General features: G+C 34.4%; 1 protein-coding gene across 4 annotated transcripts in view; it reads right to left on the bottom strand.

The window, feature by feature from the left end:
• Positions 1-1825: 1825 nt before the first annotated feature.
• The window catches only part of LOC128993532 (constitutive coactivator of peroxisome proliferator-activated receptor gamma-like), a 71002-nt gene continuing 51321 nt past the window's right edge, over positions 1826-21506 (bottom strand). For all 4 annotated transcript variants that reach the window (XM_054417504.1, XM_054417501.1, XM_054417503.1 and 1 more), the window contains exons 8-11: positions 7671-7837; positions 6241-6447; positions 5991-6086; positions 1826-2970 (exon numbers count right to left, since the gene is read on the bottom strand). In XM_054417504.1, the coding sequence (XP_054273479.1) occupies positions 2917-2970; positions 5991-6086; positions 6241-6447; positions 7671-7837 (524 nt within the window). In that variant the 3' untranslated portion in view covers positions 1826-2916. The remainder of the gene's footprint in view (positions 2971-5990; positions 6087-6240; positions 6448-7670; positions 7838-21506) is intronic.

Here is a 21506-nt window from a genome sequence, read left to right as displayed (position 1 = left end):
TCAATAAAAGAAATTTTGTTTGAAAGTTGAAAGTACGCTCTGCGACAGAAAAGGAAACTTTCGGTACTAGTGATGAAATACAATATACTATTATTTGATATCAGCTGTTATCCAAAAAGCTACTTTTGGAACAGAGTAATGAAAAGTATTTTTCCTACAGTTACCTAACAATGTACATGTTCTCACACTGATTTGAGAAAGCAAAGTGGCCAATTCGCTCATCAGTGAGACAATGTTAACATTGTCTCACTCTAATTACTTTGTCTCACTCCAGATTTGCAACGTGAAGGCACGAAATAGTAGGCGCGTAACATGTCGTATGCGCGCGAAATACGTTGGCAGCACTGGCTGTAAATCAGCTGCTCAGATGTTGTACTGTTGTATTTGTCACTTCACATTAAATGTTATATTAAAAGTTCACTTCTGTGTAAAAATAGGTTATGTTTCTTCACCAATTTATTTGTTTTATGGTAACTGTAGGAAAAGTATAATGTGCAACTCGAGTTCAAAGTACAATTGCCTCACTCGAGAAACCATTCCTCACTCGCCTACGTCTCGTGAGTAAGGATTTCTCTCGAGTGAGTCAATTGCTCACTTTTCTCACTAGTTGCACAAATAACTATTACCTACGACCGTTTTTTAAAGTAGCCATTTCAGTCCAGTTCTTAGAATTGAAAAGTTTCACTTAACAGCTGTTTACTTTCATATCAGCATAGTTTCATTTCATATCAGCATAGTTTCATTTCATATCAGCATAGTTTTTCTCATATCAACACGGGAACCGGACCAATGAGGTTCAAGGATTGAGAGAATAGAAGTACAATTGTAATACTTCAATTGTCAACTAATCAGCTGATCAGTTGACAATTTTAATTCCTAAGTTGGTGGAAGTTTAATGAAGGTGGATTTTAAAATATCAGTTAGTGAAAGTGATGTTGACAAGATAGAAATGAGAGCACAAACTGTTTGTGCTAATCTTTTGCCACCAAAATCAAAACTAAGGTACCATATGCAATTACATACCAGCAATTCATTAAATGGACAAAACAAAATAAGGTTAAATTGATAAATGAAAATGTTCTTCTGGTTTATTTTGAAAACCTCTTAACCACTTTTTCACCCAACTCGTTGTGGACCACATATTCGATGCTGAGATCTAACTGTAAATTAACTGTTTCACTATATTATTCAGTTGTCCAAAAATATATGCAATATTTCCCTAATTGTACCTGATACAGTATTTATGGTAAGAATGCTGCTAGCAGAACCTATTGCCTGAAAAAAGTAACATATTATTTAACAAAGTTTTACAAACACAATTACATGAAATCAGCTGTAATTACATGAAATCAGCTGATTATACAATAAGTCGGTGCATCACTTTCAGTGACAATGACAATAAACAAAAACATAACCTCTCTAGGAAGTTATGAGTAGTGAATGTTAGTAATAAAAAACCAGATTTTTAGTAATTAAAAACGGTCGTAGGTAAAGTAGTGTACGCAACTCGCGTTAATAGTCTTTACGCAATCGTTGCGTAAACTACTATTTCCCGCCTACACATTTTCATTGTAAGACTAAAATCCTTGGTTTCAAAGGACGTCTTTTATTATAAAAAATAAGATACGAACCTGGGACCGAATCCTCATGTTCTACCACTACTATTAAGTACATTGCCCTCAAATTGAAATTAAGATTGTTGTTACCTAAATTTTTTTCTATTAGAAGAATCAGTCAACTATGATCATTTTTGTATGCATTTCTAATTAGGGATTTATTGAATCAACACATTTTAAATTAATAGTAAATTGTATTATACATACAAAACAACAATAACTCGATATGATTACAACAAAAATGTAACAACTTTGATTTTACAGCTAAAACAAAAAATTCTTAAAAATCAAAACAATCTTGTAAACATTAAATGATCAGATTAATTTTATATACAGCGGTTATTTTCACTTGAGTTAGTTTGCAAAACAAAAACAGCTGACGAACTCAATATTTTACTTTACCTCACTCCTTAACTGACAAAACAAAATTTAGGCTACCTTTATTATAATTGAATAAAAATAAACAGAAATTGGGCTGTATGAAAATAAAATTAACTCTTACATGCTTAACCTAACAACAAAGTAATTATTATCTTTTAAAATTATAAAAAGAAAGTAATTGGCTAGCATTTTTTGTTAGCCAAATTTAAAGTTGGCAATGACATTATTGCTCACATGTGCACCACCTCAATAATGCAGCCCAATCACTACAGTCCGACCACGAAAGTTTGCAGTTGGCAGCAGCCAATCACAGGACAAGGCTAGTGTGACGTTGCCATATCACCTGTTGACAACACTAATTAAAATATTAAACAATATTTTCAAATCAGCTCCAGCTGTTATTATTAGATTTGGCAACACAGCACTGTCCTCATTGGCTCCTTCGAAGTCATGTGGTAAATAGGCTCCTCACTCAACTGCAAACTTACGTGGTCCCAACTTTTAACACACAGCTGTGTTTTAAACATCCTAACCTCAATGTTGAGAGTACTTTTGAGCACAATAATTTTTAGTTGTCTCACTCCAAAATCGTATACAAAATATAATGTAAATAATATAACAAAACTGTATTTTTAAGAAAGGTCAAGAAAACTTGTTTTAGAAAAGTCACTTTGCTCACTAGTTGTACTAAATACTAAAAATAAATAAATAAAAATAATAATAGTAACTAATTTGCCCATACTGTATCTTCTAGAGTCTAGGACATCACCAGCTGTACATTTTTCTTACAATATTTTATAAACTAAATTGTTATAATATAATGAATGAGTATAAAATTATGAAAGATATTTTTGATTTAAGGTACATTAGTTATCGTATAACAAACGATTGTCATGGAGTCTTTCATGTGATGTTTCTTTCACCGCTTGTAAATGATGTCTTGTGCTTGGACAAAATACTTTCGGTTGTCATTCTGGAAAAGGTACAATTCATGTGGAATATACAAATTAGGTAACAGGAAAATTATTTACTTTGAATAGAGCAAGTTGACTATTGGATACTGAAGTAGACATCCCATCTATATAGACCGGTCAGCTGTTGCAAAAATTTTGCTTATCAATAACGTAGTTGTGTGAGCCAGACACAGAATGCGTTAGTGTCTAATATTTTAAGTTCAACCTCTTTTTTGGCCGCTGGTCATAACAGTTGCTATAGCTCACAATAAGTTGTTCCATCACTGTCTTGGTAAAAAGGTATTTGTATTTGACAGGATGCAGTAATATATATATATTTGTTGTTAGAAAGAGATACTTTTAGCTTTTTGCAGTTTTTTTTTAGATTTGGAACTGGGCCTCATCATTGGGCTTAAAATAAATTATCCTGGCTGATAAAACAGCTGATCTTAGCAGCAAAGCTACACATCATCACACTCCATTCTACACTCATCTATCACTCATGGATGTATAAAATAGGCGATCTTAATTGATAAAAAAAAAACTTCTTCATTGAGTCAGACCAGTTGTTTCTTTAGTGAGGATTTTTATTACCTTTCAATTGAGTTAATTAATTTAGTTTATTAAGTTCCAATTGATCAAGGACAGCTGGGTCAGCATCAAACCATAAAAAATTACTGAAATTCTCAGAATCAAAATGGTGCAGATTGTTTGATGAGTATTGTAACTAATCAGCTGTTAAAGTCAGAAGTCTACTTTCTAAAAAACACATCAACTTAATTCTTAATTTCTAAATTCTTTCCTAATATTCTAAATTTTAAAGTTCAATCCCCTGACGCTCAGTCTATCTCAAGATTGGCCAATGGCTTAAGGCCCAAGTCAGTCCCAGGTAGATAAAGGATCAGGAGACAGGTTCCATCATCTATATAAATAAAATTAGAGTTTTGTCTGTACTTTGCTCAGAATTATATACTTTTAGGTTATTTTTACGTTTTATACATTAAAGAAGCAGAAACGAGTCTTATCTCTATTTCTGTCTGTCTGTCTGTCTGTCTGTCTTTCCCTTTGTCTGTAACACTCAAGATGGCATTTTACGCAATCTTCTCCGTGAAAACCAGAGTACCTATCAAGATCCAAGTCATTTTAATGTATTCACTGGATTGGCGAGAGTGTCTTTAGTGATTTAAATATAGCCTCACTACTTTGTAAATAAAATTACGGACGTTCAAAAATGCAGTTTTGTGCGATTTTGGTCAAATTTTCGTTTAATTTGTATCACATAATCGTCTATGAAATAACGAACAGCTGTTCGGATCAAGATTATTTTTTCTAGCTGTCAATGATATGTTTACAAATGTTGTTTACAAATACCGCAACCATTTCGAATCACGTTTTGAAAGCAAATCCCAACCAAGTGAGATTAAAAACGTTTTTCTTTCATAACGGATTTAATTAATCGCAAGTGCAATAATATAGTCTAATAGTGTAACCGTAAATGAAATTAAATAACTAGACATCGTCCAAATCGGAACCAGAAATTCTTTGAGTATAAAATGTTTCTTGAGTTTTGACAATCAGAAAGAAGACCTTGAATCAGTGTTGTATAGGGCTGGACACTGAAATGATCGTCGCCAACAAAAAAGGTTTCCACTCATTGACGGCGCTTCAATGGCGGTTGTGTAAAGTGTAAAGTAAAAAATCACAACTGCAGTGGGTGATTGTAACAGAGGTTTAACAGAGGAAGTGCTAAACTCGCTTTTCCAATGTGTCACTTTCTGTTTCTACTCACCGTGTGATGCAATCGCTGGACCATACAGCCAATAGGCCCATAGCTCATATCTTGGGTACGTAAGCCTACATATTTATTCATAATAACCTTTTTGATGACGATCCTTGATACCGGTACTTTTCCATAGAATACATGGCCTACCTACTTAAGAAATATAATTACAAATGACCAAAACCCAAACATTGTGTGATTTTCGTCACATTTCCTTCTAATGTTAATAGATATACTAATCATTGTTTAGAGAATGCGTAATATATTAAATAACAAAAAGTTGTTTGGGTAAGGTTGTTTTTTTTTCAAACTGACACCGATAAGTTTACGCTATAACTTTTTACGAGAAAATCCAAAAGCAAGAGATCAATAACCTCGGGACTAGATATTAAGGTATTTAATAGGTCGGATGTACTATAGTTCTTAGGTAGGTTCTTACGTGGGTACTGGTTCTTTTCCTTAGAACCGTTGGTAGCTGCTAGAATCATTTTTACGTAGGTACCAACACATCACTGAAGTTTACAAATTAGTTATTGTTGGTGTTGCACCTTATTTATTAGAGCCGTCCGTATTCAATTTAAGTGATGTCTTAACTCTGTATAAGTTTTGCTTTTTCTGTCTGGATTCCAAATCTTAGCTTACCCGGTATGCTAAGAAAATGATAACCTATTTGAGTAAAACAGTTGTTGGGCAAACCATCATGAATTGTTTACGCCTTTATATTGTTTATGTATCAATAGTTCGTGGCCTTTGTTGGATTGTTGTGTGTATGTCTGTTGGTAACGCATTAATGTCCTTATTTCTCAGTGTTTCACGGAATGGACAAGAGTACCTTTGATACTGAAAATGTCAACCGGAATAAAGTGTTAAATGGTGAGGTTGAGGTAGTACTTTAAATACGTTTAAGTTAACCGATGTGGAAAGTAACTTTCAATTATAGGCCTACTTTAGGGCTACGCTTCATGGATCTATAAAACATTTTTTAGTTTAATTATTGGACATATGGACCATAACGATCCGGGTGACATTTAATTGCGAAGCATTTATTTTGGCTTGAACTGTCAGATACTGTATTTGCGAAGGATAACTTATAATAGTTTTGCCAGCATATCTGCAAATATGCAAACTAACTGCTGTTCTTAATCTTAATATAAGAAGGTTTCAACTGACTACTATAAGATCCCCGTGCGTAGAACGGGCACACAGCTAGTACAGACTATACACATCAGTTTACACAAACTACTGTACTGCTTCACTTACCCTGTGGTTGTACAAGACAGGAAAAGGGCAAGCATTCATGGCTTGGTTGTACTTCAAGTGGAACAATTTGCCGTCAAAGAACAACCAAGGAGCAGTCTGCAGAGAACAAATTACACCTTTAAATTTCACAAGATTTCATCATAAACTTATTATATTCAATTAAGTTTTACAGTTGTAACAAAGATTTTTAACAATGTATCAGTAAATTCATGTTCAAAAAACATCAATAAATTTAAAATTAGTGACTTACATGCTCTATAGTCTCAGGGTAACCACAAGTTGCCAGTAGAAAGTAAATAACAAATGTCGACCGCATTAAAAGGTTGGCCACCCTGATTCCTCTGGTAGTCATAGGGTCACCTGGCAGGGCTGCCAACCTTTGAACATTGTATTGTGGAAGACAAACTGCGGTTGCCAACACTGCAGCCACCTCCCAATCCTCCAAACAGCCGAATTCCTGAAAAATGTCTCAAGTTACAGGTAATACAACTGAAACCCTGAAGATCCTTGATTGATTTTAACCCTTGCATAGGTTTGTCAGCCGTAATGGTAACACTATTGATGTAATCGATATGGAATTGTAGAGAACATCAGCTATCGCTTGTATGGCCAACATGGCAGCTTCTTCCCACCATCTCAGAATTATTTCAGTTTCAACAACTCCTATACTGTAACTTAAATGTCCAATACAAAAAAGTATTGACTGAACCTTTTTCATAAATTATATGGACAATGCTATCCAATATATCTCAAGTTTTGAGTTGTGTCGTATTGTGAAGAGTATATGTTCTTTGATATGCATACAAAGCTTCCAGTTAATTGCAACAATTTACACTTCTATAAAAAGTAATTAGTCTGCAAAAAAAATGCTTGGTGACTTGATTTTTTATAGCATGCTTAAATACACATAATTGCCTCCCTAAAATTTTTGTCTTTCAGAAAGCATATCAGGCTACACTCAATACATAACAAGAACTAGTATGTTTTTATTCAATACAAATATTGTTAGGGCACTAAACAATGTCCTTCAGCCTTTTGTACACTCTCACGACATTACTTGTGTGATGCTTATGTGTATTTGTACAATAATTTGACTTGTTTGTTACCTCAACGACAGGAAAATATAATTTTATTCTCATTAGTTTTGAGATAGCGAAGCCACCTCAGAGTGTATTTTAAGTAGAATATGAATACACGATTATTGAAGAGTGCAATTGTGTTGTAGCTTTTTGTTGGTTATTAAAATCAGCTGCTTCTTGAACCAGGACTATTTGTATACAACCCATGGATGATCCCATGATGATTGGATGATCAAGGACAGCTACTAGCGTCTCAGTTTCCTGGTCAGAAACCGATGAGAATCTCTTCTGCGAAGGAGTGGGGGATTGTGGGAGAGCCCCTCACGTCGATTTAAAATACCTCATGGACATCAGTCGAGTATGCTAACCACTACGCCACGAACACTGATGGATTCCCTTCGTATAGTTGCGATAATGGTGTTCCCTCAAGAGAAGAGTGACATCATGCCCCCCACTCCTTCGCCAAAGAGGTTCTCATCGGTTCCTGACCAGGAACACGAGACACTATAAAGGACAGCTGAGTCCAATTTCAAACCATCAATAACTTATCTCACTCAGGATACTATCTCAAACAGAGATCATTTTCCCCCAAAAAGATTACCTCAAGAAAGGCGAGTACAAGTGTTGGGATTAGCAGATGAGTTGGTAGTCTCCGTATCTTGTGTATATCAAGGTCAGGACAAACACTGGAGACAAACAGTTGCCATCTCACAGCTCCTAGGTCCTGGCGATTCTTGGCCCAGAGAGCCAGAAGACCAGGGTGGGGGTCTGGAAACATAAGGTTACAAAATCATTAACAGGAAAATGAAGAGTAAATAACTGGACTATAGTTATCTCCAGACTGTTGTTGGCTCAGCCAATCAGTCAAGTACCTTTAGTTCATACTCAGAGAAGTATGGTACAAAGGATACTTGTTTATGATACGATTGTGCGTTTTCAGCTCTAATATGCTGTGCCGGAAATATACTTGTGATTAGCAAGGAAGATCCCGAGCAGCAAACACTATTATTCCTATCGTTACTTGGTGAGGTCTATAACCACTCCGCTACCTAACTACTCATAGAACATTGCCTCCAACATTCTATGACTAGACAGGAGGCAACTCAGACAGTTCACATAGTTGACCACAGAGGAATGAGGATGACTGATCATAAACTAATATATTGTTGTATATCTTGTAAGAAAGACAAAAGGGGGTCGAAGCTAATCACATTTAGAGATTTTTCTAAATTTAATGCAGATACTGCACTAAACATAATTGCTGATACTAACTGGAATTGTGTGTACAAGCTAGAGTCTCCTGATGAGATAGAGCAATTTATTACTGATCATATAAAGAAAGTGTTTGATGAGGTTACTCCTATTGTTTGTAAGAAGGTAACACGGAAAAAAGCTCCCTGGATAAATGAAACAATTAAAGAATTGTCAATTGTTAAAAATAAACACCGTAACAAATATTGGAGGACCAGAGATTCTTCAGACTGGTATGAGTATAAAACCATAAGAAATAGTTTGAATTTCATGATCCAAGAGGCTAAGAAAATATTCTTTTCTAACAAGCTTGCCTCATGTGAAAACCCTGCAGAGTTCTGGAATTGTTTAAAAAATTGTGAGATTGTAAGTAGTAAGAGAAATAGTAGGCTCCCCCCAGATTTAGACATTAATATGATAAATTAATATTTTGTCAATATGGGATCTTGTAATGATATAGACATTGAATTGCTAAATAAACTTCAACAATATAAAAAACATGGAGATAACGATAAGTTTGAATTTAAAATGATTACAGAAAATGATGTTAAAGAGGCAATGAACTCAATAAAATCAAAAGCTGTAGGTGTTGATAGTATATCGATACAAATGATAAGATCTGTTAGCCCATATGTAGTGATGTGGGCCGGGTAAATACCCAGTGGGTAGGTAAATATAAATTGGGCTTTACCCGGGTATTTACCCCAGGCCCGGGTAAATACCCAAAAACTGGGTATTTATAATTTTTATTAAAGTTAGAGAAGATTTAGATGTTTTTTTGCAATTATTACCTTGTAAGGATAGTAAAATGATGATAAAATGTGTTAAACAAAATTTCATATGGTCACTACTGGCATTTTACTTCTGGGAAAATCGGCATAAATACCCTGGTCGCATGGTTGCACTGGTCCTGACATGATTTTTTTAATTTCTATGATAGATAGATGAATTTATTTTATTGAAAGTGAAAAAAAAATTTGAAAAGTAATTAATTATTATTTAGAAAGACAGGAAAATTTAACCTAGTAGTGGCCTATGTGTAAACAACTTAAGAAAATAATTTTAAAATTCAATCTGTAGGATGGCAGGATTTAATAATATTTTTGTTTCCAGATCTTTTGTTGGTATCAATGGTATAAAAAAAAAATAATAATTTCATAAACTTGTGATACAAAACATTTGAATCTATAGCACAATAAATCTTTCAATATTATATTCGGTTCGACCAAAAAACAGGAGATACGTTTCTTTAGTAGGTTTATCCAAATATATTATTGTTTCCAACTAAGCGGTAACACAGAAAAGTTTAATTACTTAAAAGTATTCTATCATTCTGCCTAATGTCAATCAGGCCTTAGGTCTGTCTAGCCTTCCAAACCATTTATACAATACAAATTTTGCATCATAAGTACCCAACAATTCCTGGATATTTATAAATTAAAATAATTTTGTTTATATTATTTAATTGGTTATAAATTTATGAAATTATAAAAATTGAAATAGCCACAGCCTTTTTTAATATATACTATTTTTTAGTGAGTTAAATTTAACTGATGTTACTCGATTTAAGACACGGAACCCCATGCTTATTTAGAAACTTTGTGTATTATTAAAAAAAAGTGCTAAATCATTAAGCGAGCAAAGCTTCAAGTTACTGTAAAAGGTGTTATAGACTACCCTAATTTATCATGTAATAACAATAACATATTTAGGGGTAAATATAAATGATTTTCAATTGATTTCATAAATACCCAAAATACCCGGGTATTTATGGATTTTGGGTATTTACCCGGGTAAATACCCAGGGTATTTAACCCGAGTTTTAAATACCTGGGTATTTTACATCACAACCCATATGCAATTGGAGCAATAACACATTTGATAAACATGAGTCTGGCCTCAGGTGTTTTCCCTACAAGTTGGAAGATTGCCCATGTGAAACCATTGCCTAAGGTTGCTGCGCCAAAAACCGTCCAGCATTTAAGACCTATCTCCGTGTTACCTGCAATGTCAAAAATAATGGAAAAGATAGTAACTAAACAAATTGCTTCATTTCTAGATGACTTTGATATATTGCCTAAGCTACAGTCAGGGTTTAGAAAAAACCACAGTACTTGTACTGCACTGACTAATATGTTTGCGGATCTATTCGATGCCAAAGATAAAGGCCTATACAGCACATTAGCTATTCTAGATTATTCCCAAGCATTTGACTCTATTGATCATGAATTGTTATTGGCCAAAATGAAGTGCTATGGCTGTAGTGAAAAAGTTGTTTGTTGGTTTCAGTCCTATTTGGAGTCCCGACTGCAGGTTACCAAAATTGGGAGTGAGACATCAGATCCGCTTTGCAAATTGCGTGGTGTTCCTCAAGGTAGTTGTTTAGGACCTGTGCTGTTCAATTTGTACACGTCTGACTTGTCCAGAAGTGTAGAATATTGTACGGCACACTTGTATGCTGATGACTGCCAACTACACTTGTCATACAAGCCAGACAAGACATCAGAAGCAATCCGGCTCATCAATGCTGATTTGCACAGCATTTTTCAATGGTCTGTCATGAATGGCCTTGGATTGAATGTTGACAAGTGTGTAGTCATGCATACTGGACCAAACATTATGATGCAGGAATTGAGTAAATCTGCTATAGAAATCACCCTTGATGGCATGAGATTGTCTGTTTGCGACACTGTCAACACACTTGGTGTTGTACTTGACAAAGACCTCTCTTTTTCTGACCATGTCACATCTGCAGTTCAACGTGCAGTGGGTAGACTGAGAGGTCTTAGCAGATTTAAAACTCTACTGCCAGAATATGCCAAAATGCATCTCATGCGGTCCTTGGTCCTCCCAGCCTTTACATATTGCTTTCCTGCATATGGAAACAGCATCTCTAAGGAGGATATGGCAAGAGTTCAAAGAATTCAAAATTCTGCAGTAAGGTTCATTTTTGGCCTTAACCGCTTTGACCACGTGTCCTCCTTCCGAGATGCTGCAAAGCTCATCCCAATGGATGAAATATGCAGGAGGCTGACCTGCTGCCTGGTCCACAAAGTGCTCACGCTGGGAGAGCCTCAGTACCTCAGCGAGAGGCTTAAGTACAGGGGGGAGATCTGCCTGCGTGGTACTCGTTCCGACTGCAGGCTTCACTTTCCTAAAGTGAGGCTTGAGGTTGGAAGAAAGTCATTTTCTTATTTTGGCCCGCAGTTGTATAATGGCCTCCCTCAGGACATAAAGAGCTCCAAATCGTATGGCTCATTCAGGGCCGCAATGCATAATAAACGGTATCAGCATTCTGACACATACTTTCTCCCATAAGTTTGTCATCAACCTTTATCATGTGTAAGTGGTGAGAGTAAATATACGCAAATGGGATTTGTACAGTTTTTTAGAATTTAAAGGACTATAACATGCCTTATTTTTAAAATCGTTCGGGCTATTTTTGGGAAAATCCGATTTTTCTGTTATTTTATGGGGGTTTATGGGAAAATGACATAATTTACAATAACTGTTGAACCGTAATTTTTACAGAAATGGGATTGGTACCATTTTGTTCAGAATATAAAGGACTATAACATACCAAATTTGTATCAAAATCGTTCCGGCCATTTTTGGGAAAATCATATTTTTCCGTTATTTTATGGGGTTTTATGGGAAAATCCCCATTAAAAATAAAAAATTCTGAAAAATAATAAAAAACTATCAAAACTGTAAGGACTATAACATACTATGTTAAATCAAAACCGGATTTTTTTCTAAAATCCTTTTTTTCGTTATTTTATGGGGGTTTTAATGGGAAAATAACATATTTGACCATAACTTTTGAACCGTAATTTTTACAGATATGGGGTTTGTGCCATTTTATTCAGAATTTAAGGGGCTACAACATACTAAATTTTTATCAAAATCGTTCGGGCCATTTATGAGAAAATCCGATTTTTCCGGTTTTTTATGGGTTTTTATGGGATGATCCCCATTAAAACTCAAAATTTCAAAAAAATGAAAAAAACGCCTGGAGATACCATAGATTAGAACCTACATACCAAATTTCATCGAAATCGGACCACAGGTGTGGTCTCTAGCTCTGTACACATCCAGACACACAGACACACACACAGACACACACACACACACACAGACATCACTTCGAAAACCACTTTTTTGGGTCCAGGGGGACCCAAAACGAATATATCCACTCAAAACTCCAACTCGAAAATTTTGACGAAAACAATACTTTCTCCATATACTATGGTATAGGGGGAGAAAGTAAAAACAAATGTAAATTGTAAATGTTTTTTCTTTGTAGTTTTTTGTATATTAAATTTCTGTATATATTAGGTTAGTTTAGTTTTAGTTTGACTTGAGTAAGTTTGAAAATCATGTATATGAAACTCGCTTGTAAATAAAGGCCTTTTTATTTATTTATTTATTTACATCTCTAACGAATCCACAATTGAGCACAGCGTGCAGGCCCCAAAGAGTCCGAGAAGTCTGCAGACCAATTGTTACAACTGCACAGCTCTGAATGAGGTAAGAGAAATCATTCTTGGAACTATAATGAGGGGCAGACATTTGCCTCAGAAAGGTCTCATAGATGCTGCGGTTCATCGAGAGAGTAAATTTTTTCAGGCTCTGAGATACCAAACGGGTAACTCAAAAAGCCCGCATATGGCTGACATGCAAAGGAACACAATGTTCCTACACACATAAATATTTAAAAAAAAACATCTCAACCAAAGTACCATCAGTCAAAACTAATATTTTGGGTTGTTTGGAGCTATAGAATATTAACTACTTAGAACCGCAAAGTAAATAATTAGTCTTGGACTTTGTTCCTTCGTGAAGGTAAATATTCAATTCAACTCTGTCAAGTTCATCATCCATCATAGTGTTTCTCATTCAATGGCAGGTCAATAATTCTTCCTCTGTCAACAGTGCCCACTTACAATAATTACCATAACTTAACACTTGAAATGGTCCTGTAAACAAACAGAATACTGATCTGTCACTGTTGCTCATGCCTATTGAATTATTCATGCTGGAAATCCCATGAGGAAATATATTATCTATTTTTGAGAGCACACTGTTAACACATGTAGAGTTTGCATTGATAATGATAATCAATTAGTAGTTTCTATCCAAAGTATTGTATGTGTGACGGAAGCCTAATTTAGAATCCTGGTTTTTAAGTTAACAAATAGCTGACTTGTATTGTAAAAGAGTGCACTACATCCAAACGCCCTTGATGAAAAAATGTGATTAAGGATTTTTTTACTCAAGTACAAGCAGTGTTGATTTTTTTAGGCTGTGGTTTCCTAGACGCGCAATAGATGCGCTGCGTGTGCGCATCTAAGACGCAGCACACTTGTCTTATGGAGTTTTGTGTAAGCGGTTTCCAAGGCTGCGTATCTAATGCGCGCGCATCTAATACGCGCGCACCAATAGCTGCGTATTTGACCGACTGCTTTCAGAGCAGTCGAATCTGAGTTACGCTGCGTTTAAGTTATGTCTTGTGCAATGGATTCGGAAGTAAATGTTGTCCAGAAGGCCAAATTCTCCAACAACAACGAAAAATTGATTGGATTTGTCTCTTGTATTGTAATGACATATTATGGAAGTACATTGTTCATACAATTAAAATTTTTATAGCATTACATTTCATATCATTCGTTATGTAGTGTTAATTTCCCCATAATGTGTAATTTTAATATTTAACTCCTTTATTAAATGTTCCCTACAATTAATTTGTCCTCACATATTTTCTTATTGTTGTAATTTGTAAATAAACCTAATGTGTTTTAGGTTTAATTACCTAATTAGGTTTATTTACAAATTACAACAATAAGAAAATATGTGAGGACTAATAAATTGTAGGGAACATTTAATAAAGGAGTTAAATATTAAAATTACACATTATGGGGAAATTAACACTCTTTTCCAGTCAGCACAACACGAACTTCCAAAAATACAAGAGAGTCCATAATTATTTTAAGAACCCCTGGACATCTTAGTAATAAGCATATATTAATTACTAGCAGAGTGCCTGACCTTCTTATGGGGTTGGCGTATAAGTATAAAATGCTTATTGCAGTTATACTCGTAAAAAGTATTTTCGTCGATTCGGTAAATCCCGAATAATTTAATATAATAACAGTAAAATTAAGATTTATTGTTTACATTTTTAATTGACATGTTTGCTTTAATACTACGGTTAAAACATCCGTGAGGGCCACAATAATGCACTTTTCACTGCTTACGCTTTTTCGAAGCTTTTAATACCAAAATATCCATTTCATTATCTAAATCATCGTATAACATCATAGTAGCCACTAGTAATCTCTCCCGTGAACTTATGTTACGCACCAACCGTGTGGATTGTACGCAGTCTAGGAAACCACTCACGACGGCTGCGTTTTGGGACCTGGATAAAAGCCGCAGCGCATCTAAACCGCTGCGCATCTATTACGCGTCTAGGAAACCACAGCCTTAAGATAATTGTTTTAGCTAGAATAAAGGGGTTATCGGTCCTATATGTGCCGGTTTTATTTGTATTTTGAAAATATTTATGTTAATTGGGTCAAAAATAGAAATTAAACTTTTCTTATGGAGACTTAACATGGGGCCAAATTTTTAAGCTTACGACAGCCACCCTGACCATAATACTGGACCGATTTACACGCGGGATGTACAAAAAGAAAGGTTATCGGTCCTATACCTGCAGGTTTTATTTGTATTTTGAGAATATTTATGTTAATTGGGTCAAAAATAGAAATTTAACTTTTCTTATGGAGATTTAACATGGGACTAACACTATATTAATAGACAAGCATGTTTATTGAAAACCTTTTTTCTCAGCTCCTGTGCATCGCAGGGAAAATCTACGCATACTATTAGAAAGATATTCGCCTGTAGATGTGCAGAATCCCTTTATAAATTAAACGCGATAACTTGAGTATTTTTGTCCGATTTATAGACTAAAAAATAAACACAAAAAATGAATCTAAAGTTTTAAAAAATTTACATGGGTCTTAAGGGTTGCCATGTTGGTGACAAAATAACAACAAAATATAAAGAGAAAATCAAAACAAATGGAAGAAATTCCAATCACGTGTTTTATTTACAGCGTGTGGTGAAAATAGATAAGTTTGCACAATACATACTTTTGGTCAAGTTTTTGGAGCTCTAGTATTCAGTATTTTCTCTTTATGATTGAAACTGGACTTAGCTGTCCTTAACCACTATGCTTTCAATAATCAATTATGACTTGACAATCGGCAAATCTTATTCAGCAAGGTCATCCTTTGATAATTCACTAAACGATCATCATTTATTATGTTTTTACCTCAAAATGCAAAACTTTTTGTGTCAGATACGAAATATTACTAAACTGGTCCATATGCATCGATGTGAATGCTACACCACCATTCATCTCTATGAATTTCTACAAAAAAAACGTCATGGTTACTCTGAACTAGCTAAACAAAGAAAGAAATTCCAATTTTTTTGAAATTTTTTTATTACATTTAATTTATCTTTAATTCATATATTATAGCAGTATGAAACAAAAACATCCAAACACAATGGATTCATCTAAACAAATAGCGACGTCGGAAACCGTCGCTGAAATAACTACAGGAAAGAATTATACATTATTGGCTAGATATACAGACAGCTGGGACATCGACCTTCCTGTTCCTGGGTGACTAATGTATTACAAACTATCCAAACATGGCAACACAATAAGTAAATTATCTGAACATAGCAACACAAACAGTAAATTATCCGAACATAGCAACACACACAGTAAATTATCCAAACATGGCAACACAAACAGTATATTATACAAACATGGCAAGACACACAGTAAATTATCCAAACATGTCAACATACACATACTGTTAATACTGTTAATACTGTTCGATGAAATGGCGACCATACATAGTAGGTATTTTAAGCCAAGTATGAATGGAGATGAGTGTAGGATGAGTGGCGCGATCTTGTAGTCTTGTTAGTGACTACACTAAGGTCGGTAAATTATCCGAACATGGCAACAAAACAGTAAATTATCCAAACATGGTAACACATACAGTAAATTATTCGAACATGGCGACAAAACAATTTTATCTGAACATGGCAACACACACAGTAAATTGTCCGAACATGGCAACACAAACAGTAAATTATCCGACCATGGCAACACACAGAGTCAATTATCCAAACATGGCAAAACAAACAGTAAATTATCCGAACATGGCAACACAAACAGTAAATTATCTGAACATAGCAACACAAACAGTAAATTATCCGAACATAGCAACACACACAGTAAATTATCCAAACATGGCAACACAAACAGTATATTATACAAACATGGCAAGACACACAGTAAATTATCCAAACATGTCAACATACACATACTGTTAATACTGTTAATACTGTTCGATGAAATTGCGACCATACATAGTAGGTATTTTAAGCCAAGTATGAATGGAGATGAGTGTAGGATGAGTGGCGCGATCTTGTAGTCTTGTTAGTGACTACACTAAGGTCGGTAAATTATCCGAACATGGCAACAAAACAGTAAATTATCCAAACATGGTAACACATACAGTAAATTATTCGAACATGGTGACAAAACAATTTTATCTGAATATGGCAACACACACAGTAAATTGTCCGAACATGGCAACACAAACAGTAAATTATCCGACCATGGCAACACACAGAGTCAATTATCCAAACATGGCAAAACAAACAGTAAATTATCCGAACATGGCAACACAAACAGTAAATTGTCCAAACATGGCAACACAAACAGTAAATTATCCGAACATGGCAACAAAAACAGTTAATTATCGAACATAGCAACACAAACAGTACATTATCCGAACATGGCAACACACACAGTAAATTATCCGAACATGGCAACACAAACAGTAAATTATCCAAACATGGCAACACAAACAGTAAATTATCCGAACATGGCAACGAAACAGTAAATTATCCGAACACAGCAACATAAACAGTAAATTATATGAACATAGCAACACAAACAGTAAATTATCCGAACATGGCAACACAACAATAAATTTTCCGAAAATGTATTACGCATTCAGTAAATTATTTTTCAATGTCAACTGCACAAACTGTAAAATATTCGAAAATTCACAATATTACATTGATTGACTCAGTAAATCATCCGAACGTCAACAATTCGAAACAATCTATTACCCTATCAATTTCTGGCCAACCAAATAATTATCCGAACAAGCACACTACACAATCAGTGAGATATCCGAATGTCAACTGAACAACCAGTAATATATCCGAAAATTGGATTTCAGTGACTAATGGCCAATCGTCCGAACATTAACTATGCATTGTAAAATAGCCGATATTTGAACGGGAACGTGAAACACGATTAGTAAAGTGACGGTTTATCCGTCATCAATACAACTCCGCAAAGTCATCCAAACCGCAGGGCGTAGAAGCCTGCCGCGCGGCTAGAACTGCTAGAATGCAAATAGTTTTATCTAACTTTCTTAGCCTCTAGACATAAGTTAAACATTATTGGAACGGCTCATTTACAGTCACAAGTACAACAAATTTTCTAACTTTTACGTAGCTCAGCAAACAACGCAAATTCGCTTGGCTTAGTATATTTCGACACTGAAAAAATCTAATTGTAAATACTCTACCATGTACGATCGAATATGTAGTCAATATGAAAATAAACTGTATCAGCATTCTGGCACACACAGATAGCGCCACACTTTAAGTTATGTTCCTCCTGATATTTTTCATTTTATGATAGTTTACGTGGATATAAAGGCAAAGATGCCATAGTTTACAAAAAATAAATTAAACTTTGAATTTGGCATGAAAGGTTGTATACCTTTGACTATTAATACAATGATAATACATTATAAAATTGGAAAATAACTCAAATCATCTTGCACTAAATTTATTGGACAACCAAAACACTACAGACTGAAGCGACATACGATATTGGACCTACCATTCAGATTCGGCTAAGTGTTATCAAAATTCTCTTTGTTAGCTAGTGTTGACAGTGGTCAATCACTAGCTCATGTTCTTCTTTATTGTTATTTCATTTGTTTATTGTTCAACTGTTTAACAGATTGTAAATTAAATAAAGTAAAAAAAATGTGGCTGCACTTTAGTTTACGCCACACTCATTCGAATGAATTAAATTTATTATGAAGTTTGGTTAGTTAGGTTAAAACCTAACCCTACTAACCAAACTTGATATATCGAATGAAATAATCGATATATCGATCGATATATCCATTCAAACTAGTGTAGGACATAAACTAAAAAGCAGCCGCATTTTCATTTCATACTGTTTTAAAAACTCTCATTTTTTGCTAGGGTACAAGAAGGGATGCTGACTATATATACTACAGTCATAGTCAATTGAATATAAATAAATAGTTAATGATATATACAAATGACAAGAATCATATGAATACGAGCTTGTCATCTTCAACTCGAAGCCAAAATGAGGTTAAAACTGTTGTTTATAACTTTGAGTGACGTCACAAATTTTAGTGAATACGGTTTCCTTGTAGGAAGGGGCTCGTGTCGTCATAGGGAATACCACGAAAGCATACTGTTGAAATATAACGTTAATTGTAATACGTGTCATTGACTTCAAATACGTCACATTTATCTGGTGTCTCTGTGGTCAAAATTAACTATTTTGCACCATAAGCTTAGGTATTATGTTTTTACTTCAATGCTGCTATCATTCAAATGACAACAATCAAAATTATCTTGAACTGAAATCCATATATAAATCCAAAAGTACCATGACCTTTTAAAAAACTACAAGTCCCCATAAACCATATACTTAAAATGTTCGTCATAACGAGAAACCTTGCGCAAAACTATCAATTATTTCATAAATTGCCCTTTAAGGTCGTATAATTCCTTTCTAAAAGGATCTTTCCATATAGCTAATGTTAAAAATACCTCAGCTGTACTTATTTTTTTTATTCTTTCAATGTATTACCTTATTAAAATCTGGTGTGATTATTTTGTTGTATTAGGCCTACTGTATTCTGTTTTGTTTTTTCCCTTAACTAATCAACAGTTTTATTAATACTAATGAAGTCTAATGGGGTCAAGCCCATGGGTAACAGCTAGTAATGAAATAAATCTTCTTTTATCTCATTGACTCTTCACTACAATCAGGTATTTTATAAAAGTTAGTGTTAGTAGTATTTTTGTGTAAAAGTTATTATAGGTTAAGACGTTTGGTGATTTTCAAGTCAACTATAAGATTGTTGTCCTGAATTTCGTTTAAATGCATAAAACTGTTGGTAAATTGCATACAAAATTTCATTAAACGGAAAAAACGCCCAGACATGGGCGCAAACGCGCGCTTTTTCAAGGAATAATATTAATTTACACTAACACAATTCAACAGTCTTTGTTCAATTTTCAATAAAATTCAGTTTTTGATCAAAGTAAAGTTATGTAAATAAGTTATAAGTTAGTTGTAATGTATTACAGTTAAAATTATTAAAATAAATAATTAAAATAAAAAGATAGTTATTAAAATAAATAACTGCCTTAAAGTTTGCCGTTCGAATATTGAATTAAAAAATTACCAAAGGAACTTAACCCACTGTAAAATAAACACTAGAAAACAATGTAAGAGTTAATTTTTATATTCTCATAAGGCTCATGTTATTTTTTAATTTAAAATTAATGTTTTCTGCTTATTTTTTAGCCTATTTTAATTTATAAAGGGATTCTGCACATCTACGGGAAAATATCTTTCTAATAGAATGCGCGTAGATTTTCCCTGCGATGCCACACGAGCTGAGAAAAAAGGTTTGAAAGAAACATGCTTGCCTATTATATAAAGATTGTTGTAAATTATACATAATTAAGTCCAATGAAACGAAACCCTAAATAAATTCCATGAAAACACTCAGCAAAGACACGACACTAATAGAAATACGAGCATTCTATTCTATTACGAACTACGATTTAAACTTGAAATTCAAATAGTAAATCAAGTACAGTATAACGAAACAGAAAACTAAAACTTAAGTAGATATAGTCTTGGACTTCAGTTTGAGAAGAACGTCTTCGATTCCCGGCAAATTCAAAATAATTTAAGGGGTTTTGACGCTTTTGAAACCCTTCCATCAAAAGTGCAATTGGCGTTTGAAAAATTAAACAAGTAGATTTCTATAATATTATCACTCATATAATATCTTGGTATTTCCCGTACGCACTTGGAAAGTTGATATTCGGTGGGAATCATGGATGGAAATTTTGTTTGTGCCAAATATTTATAAACCAAACACCGACTTTGGCTGGGAGGAATTAATTAATAAGCGTAAACAATAAAACCATGACATAATGACATTGACTTTGGATACTGCAAGTATATTTATCGTCTTATTGTAAAATCAGAGGTCCTGTTTTCATGCGTGCTCAATACCTTATAAGCCAATGGGATGTTTATGTAGATTAAATGTTTTCCCTTTTTGTGCGAATCATAAATTGTGTTTCCCTCTATCATAAATTCAAAGCGAGTATCAATATGACACTAGTGCCATGCTGTCCTTCTTTTTTTACCATCACTTTTATAGCAGGCTTCCATCTCATCACTCTACGACAGTATCTGATTACGATGGTAGAGGAATTGTGGGATTCAATCCATGTGGGTAGGAACACCGTTGAATAACATTTGTATCTGGTTGGGTTGGATGGTTATTTAACTTGGATAGATGAGAGGCAAGTGATCGTATTTTAATAAGAATGTAGCGATCATCGAGATGGTTGTATCAAGAAAAAATAGGATTTTTGATTATCTGAAACCCTACTTAGCTTCTTTGGCGAGCTTTCAATAAATGGTTGTGGACCTTTTGTCCTATCTGAAGGGTCTCATTCCACACTCAGTCGACACAAACCTCGTTTTTATATATTTATCTTAAAATACGCACCTAGGTGCCATCGCTCAAAAGGAATGGTTAAGAGATAGCCATACACCTTAATCATTAACCATTGGTTAATCCCGGGATTGGTTAGAAAATCCCTGAAACGGGACGAGTCCCTATGTATACCACCACTCTTACTAATAGACCTAACATCCCAATACCACGAAACTTGAATTTACACAAGAAAATCCCGGAAACGTGTTAAT

This window comes from Macrosteles quadrilineatus, unplaced genomic scaffold (assembly GCF_028750875.1).
Source record: "Macrosteles quadrilineatus isolate MER2022 unplaced genomic scaffold, UCM_ALF_1.0 Scaffold_4__1_contigs__length_99947679, whole genome shotgun sequence".
NCBI classification, from domain to species: domain Eukaryota; kingdom Metazoa; phylum Arthropoda; class Insecta; order Hemiptera; family Cicadellidae; genus Macrosteles; species Macrosteles quadrilineatus.
The sequence above is the reverse complement of the archived record's forward strand: the minus strand, read 5'-3'. Positions and strand labels throughout refer to the sequence as shown.